A 5,650-nucleotide genomic window follows, 5' to 3' on the forward strand; every position below is an offset into this window, starting at 1 on the left:
CCTCTCATGTGAACTTAATATATTCATCCACAAAGTTGATGTGATCAGTGAAATGTTGGACTTCCTGGGCCATGTGATGTGAGTATCAGTCACCTGGAGGCAGGACTCAAAAGCCTGAATTTTGCCTGAAACTCTCAGACTGAAGAAGTCTCTTGGAAGAGAGACGAAATGTTTCATTAAAGAAGAACCCGTCCAGAAGACCTATACAATTTTTTTCCTTTGATTTTTTACCTGGATTACTGAGATGCATCAGGACGCTATGTTTATATATTTTTAACAATTATACAGATTTTTTATGTGAAATCAAACCAGTGTAATCCTTCAGAGCTGAAATAGGTGGAACTTTTCTGTAATCATTTATCATCTTTAAAATGGTGAGACAGGGGTTGTGAGGCAATTTATAAATATTTGTAAAATTTAATTTTGAACGACTTTTGTTACTCACGTTGTTTCCAACTGTGTGGCTCTCTGGTAGACACAAACAGCGGTATGGTGTCACACTGGTGTCACAGTGGTCTGCATGGCCGTGACACTCACATCTATTGAGGTACATAAAGAAAAACAAGAAAGGAGCAAGCATGAGACATACGAAACACAATGAGAAGACTTGATATTGTAAGTGTTTCGGTTATTTAAGAAATAAACAAATAACAAAAGGGACAGCAAACGTGAAAAAAGCTCTCCCACAAAGTTTGAAATTCCTTACTGATGTACTGAGTTATTACTGAGCTGCTGTTAACAACGTAGCTGTAAAACCAAGTTGGACTAAGTGAATTAGGCAGAGAATTTAGCTGTAACCACCTCAACATCAAGGAGCACAAATAAGTCTAACAACAAGCAGTTCCAGACACAAGATATTCTTCTTGTGTTACAAATTAAAAATAAGTTGAAAACCAAAATTTAGCACCAGTCAGATAGTCATTTTAATGTATGTACTTAAATCTGTGTAATATTATAATGTAATTTTGTGAAGAACATACATAGAAAATTATTCCTGGCAAAAAAATACAGAGAAGAATCTTGTTATTTCTTCCTCTTCCCCTTGTATTTACATGCTTTATGAAAAAAAAGACAGGAAATGGAGAAAGAATAAAGGAGAATGAACACGGATGGATGAAGATCGCACAGATGAGGCTTCAGCAGCATTAAATTTCTGTTTCTCCTACTTCACTATAACAAGCTACTAATTAACAGCTTAGAAAGAGGGGGAAAGAGAGAAAGAGATGATTGCCTCCTGCATAATCCCATAATTACCTCACTCATAAAAGACAGTCACTATGTCAGTCACAGTGTCAGTCTAATGAAAAGATGTGTTCACAATTACTCACAGAAAGCTCTGCTGAAACTCAGCAGTCTGTGTGAAATTGTTTTACTGAACTATGTTCCCTCAATTTGCACAAATCTGTAATGAAGATACTCAAGTCTCTTTCAACAAATCAGGTCGTTTACAGTCTGACAACAGGATGGCTGTTAGAAAATACAAAGTGTAATAATGGGTGATAATTTCTCAATAATAGCATGTGAATTTGTTTTTCCAGAATAAGACAGGACACGTGCGGTCAGTTTGAAGTCATCAACACCACAAGTAGCTCATTTATCAATGTTTGAGATGTTTGCTTCTGTTCTTTAAAATAACTGCAACTCAGACTCTAACAGCTTTCAAAAAGAGACAATAGATCACTGGATGAATTAAAGTTTTTACCTGCCACTGATGGTGATCTCTTTTACAGCAAAGTATCGGTGTTGCTGATTAACCCCGTTTGTGTTTGTGTGGTACTGTCCTCTCATTTGTATTCGGACTTGGGCAGCTTGTACCATCTCTTGCAAGGCTGGAGTTTTGTAGAAGTCATTAAATCCCGGCCTCAGAACAGGATGTGTGGTCAGCAGACTGAAGGTGATGTTGCCTTCTGAAAACGGCTCATCGCTGAAAGACAGAAAAAAATTAAAATATTTAATCAAATGAAATAAAAGGAAAAAGATCATCTGATTTCCTCCAGTTGTGTCTGCTCCTATTCTTTTGTTTTTTAAGTCAAAACAGATTAGCAATATCACTTTCCATCAGTTCAGTTATTCCATTTAAATGCTTTTTAATATTGTCCATTTAAAACAAGAACAAGCACCGCTTTACTGAGAACTAATAATGTAAACTAAAACATAAGAAAAAACTATTTTTGAAACAGGCCAACAGCACCAAACATACTTGCATTAAGCAAATTTAAACACTGATGTAATCATCAAGCCTAAAGTGTTTTATTGTGTTATTAATGTGAGGTAAATTTGTTCTTATGCCAGGCTTAACATGAACTGTGCCAGGAAAGGTTGTATATGATATAATTTGTCAGTCAAGTGAAAAATGAACAATGACTGCATAATCTGTGATCTATTCATACCTGTTCTAGCTAGTGCCAACCGAGCACTTGATGCACGCAGCCCTGCCAAGAATTAGTGTGTGAAATTGTGGGTTTAATGTGTTTTTCAAGTCCAGTTCTGCACCTAGTGCCAAATCCATGCCTGATGTTAATCATGAGCCAAAGTACTGCTGTAGGGGTTTAGTTTCAATAACATCGTTACTATGAGGGCGTCACTGACTATGTATGTATATTTGTGTCACTTTGTGTTTTAATTAAAGATCTAAATATAATTTTATTTGACTGTTTCTGACTTGCTTGTATTGCTTGCATGTTATGTAGTTATTAGCTTTTTATACACCAATAAAGTTATTTTATTTTGCCAACAGTTTTCTGTATTTCCTCCGCGTGGAAGCCACCACCACCAACGTACTCAATTTATCTTAATGCTTTTTATAAATATTTTGGGGTATTATGTATTTTCCTGGCACATCGTTCAATTCTATACCTCAATCAAGTAACTATGTTACCTTCAGTTGTAAGCTACATCAAAGCAAAATTAGACTTCTCATCATAGTCTATCTAACCTCTATCGGTCTCTGTCTCTTTAAAGTGCCGGTGACATCCATTTTTTGTAATAAACTTGAATGCATTTTTGGGAAGCGAACATTTGCAACATATTGCAAAACAAATTTCATGTCGCTGAGATGAACAGTTGTTGAGATATTTGTGTGTGAAGTAACAGGAAGTGATGTCAAAGGGGAATGCCTGCATGTAAACAGAGCGTTGTTACAACAGCTAACAACAGAGACCGTGGAGAAGAATCTAATGTTTCTTTACACTGTTTTGAGTTTCTATCAAAGAGAGATGAAGAAGAGTTAAAGTTTAAATAATACTGTTTTCATAAACAAAGACCAGGGAGTTTATTTTATTGAAGAGTTCCCCTTTGATGTCACTTCCTGTTTCACTTTGGCTGAGCCAAATCCAAAATAAAATAGGCCAGTTATGAGATAAAATGTGTAAAATTGTGTGTATTATGGCAATTTTCTTAAGAATAAAGATGTTTTCTTTGACTTTTTGTATTTGAAGAATAGGCATGTCACAGGCACTTTAAGAACCTTGCTGTATACTCACTTCAGCACCTCTTCGCAACAATGCTTCGGGGGAGGGGTGTTCTGTGGGGCAGGAGCTTGGCTGGGGACTTAGCTCCGGGGAGGAGCTATGTACAAATAGGCGGTGATTTGTACCAGCATGCATTTAGGCAGCTCTACATGGCTACCACAGGAGATTTAGAGATTTCTCAAACATGCATGATTGAGTCAAAGCAACAGTGGGTGTGTTTTTGATGAGGCAATGACATTATACCATGCTCAAAAAGGTTGGTTTTGCATAACAGATATTTAAATAGTTCAGAAAGTTGAAAGTGGAATTGGAATAATCTACAAACTTCTCTCATAAAAAAAAGTCATGAAAAAACAAGCCATTTTTAAAATCACTATCTTTGTGTTACATATCTGGAAATTATTTATTAAACAATATGTCTATAGAGTCAAACCAACCTGGGCAATTGCAGACAGTTCACAGAGTCTGGTCTTGGTAATGGTCCATTGTTCTGCATGTCAAACACACTGCAGTTTCTGGCCATATACTGCCAATCCAACCAGAACTGTTCCATGTTCATGGTGCTTTCAGGCTCTGAGAAGACTAGCTTCCTCCTTTGGATCAAAACAGACTCAGGCAAGAGACCCGCGAACTGAACTATAACATAGAATACCTGAAGGAAGAATTCATACAAGTTAGTGAAAAATAAATAAATAAAAATAGAAAGATATTGAACCTATTTTCCTATGTTCATATGAACTTTTGTGTGTGTGCGTACGTGGGTGCGTGCGTGCGTGTGTGTGTGTGTACTTTAAGTGCTATCTAACTCTCCAGTGGGCTGGGATTTCAGGAAACGCAGCAGGGAGTGCATTAAGCCACCAAGACTGCACAAACCTACTCACATACAAACACAAATACCTCAAACTTCAGAAAGTGTCTTTTATCTGGGGACTTGAGTTGAGTGACCGTACAGGACAGCTCCCAAAATCCTGCCTACCCCCACATATTGTACAGACATCAGAAAGCAAAGAAATGAGAGACTCAACACCAATCATGACAGCAATCAAATCCAGCAGTTTCTTTCACTATCCTCCTCCTCCTCTCCCCTTATATCTGTTGTATTGAAGTGCTTAAAAAGATCTACTCAATGCATAAACATATTTAAAGAGATGCATATAGAGGTGTAAATATTTGGCATTTTTAAGGTATGCTGAAGAATAAGACAAAACTATTTCATGGGGTGGTTCTATGGATTTTCTGTTTATCCATTCTAATTTTTTAACAAAAGCATACTAAACATGCATTTAACAGACTGCATAACCTAAATTTTGGGAGACTATAAAAAAAGTCCAAACTTGTAAAAATTTATAAACACAATGTCATATAAGGTCATATCCAAGGACTTTCACTCAGGGTTCGTAACAGCTGTCAGGTTAGGACAAGATTGTTTTTGTTGCTGTAAGTGCAAAGGGAACTGATTTGTTGATCAATTCAACACTTTAAAGGGATCCCCGATTAGTTATAACATTAGACTTTATTTGATAAACATATATTTTAACTGTAAAATAAAGACTGTAAAAATACTGTAGGATGTTTAGTTTAGTAAATTTTTAAAAATTATTTTAGCACGGACGGAGCCATTTTATTTACACGCAAAGCATTCTGGATAAATGATGACGTGGATAGGTCCTCGGTGTGAGCGAGTTATATCCACCCTGAAGGTTAATCTTGGACTATATCTGATGATCGACTCTTTTAAATGAAACCAGAGCGTTGACAGAGAGGAGAAGATAGAAATGACTCAGCCTGGAACTGAAAATATGGATGGAGGACAACAGAGCTGCTTCATGGAAGAAGAACCTCAGCTTAGCCTGTTAGCCTTTGCGCTAGCGCTGACGCTATATTGCCTTATATGTATTAGCTCGGTGCTAGCGCGACAAACAAGCTAAACTGTGGTCCTCCATCCTTCAGTTGCAGACTGAGTCATTTTTGTGTTCCCCTCTCTGTCATGTGGATGGAGGACCACAGTGACGATTATTTGTCGAGCTAGCAACGAGCTAACACATATAAGGCAATATAGCGTCAGCGCTAGCGCAAAGGCTAACAGGCTAAGCTGAGGTTCTTCTTCCATGAAGCAGCTCTGTTGTCCTCCATCCATATTTTCAGTTGCAGGTTTGCATTCCCCTCTCTGTCATGTGGAT

At 37.3% G+C, this 5,650-nt stretch overlaps 1 protein-coding gene across 1 annotated transcript in view; it reads right to left on the minus strand.

Moving 5' to 3' along the window:
• ush2a (Usher syndrome 2A (autosomal recessive, mild)) overlaps positions 1–5,650 on the minus strand; it is a gene marked incomplete in the record, with an annotated part of 244,206 nt that overhangs the window by 208,509 nt on the left and 30,047 nt on the right. The window contains 3 exon segments of the mRNA XM_014017175.1: positions 446–539; positions 1,703–1,924; positions 3,908–4,122. Of these exon segments, the coding sequence (XP_013872629.1) occupies positions 446–539; positions 1,703–1,924; positions 3,908–4,122 (531 nt within the window).

This window comes from Austrofundulus limnaeus, unplaced genomic scaffold, assembly GCF_001266775.1.
Source record: "Austrofundulus limnaeus strain Quisiro unplaced genomic scaffold, Austrofundulus_limnaeus-1.0 Scaffold163, whole genome shotgun sequence".
NCBI classification, from domain to species: domain Eukaryota; kingdom Metazoa; phylum Chordata; class Actinopteri; order Cyprinodontiformes; family Rivulidae; genus Austrofundulus; species Austrofundulus limnaeus.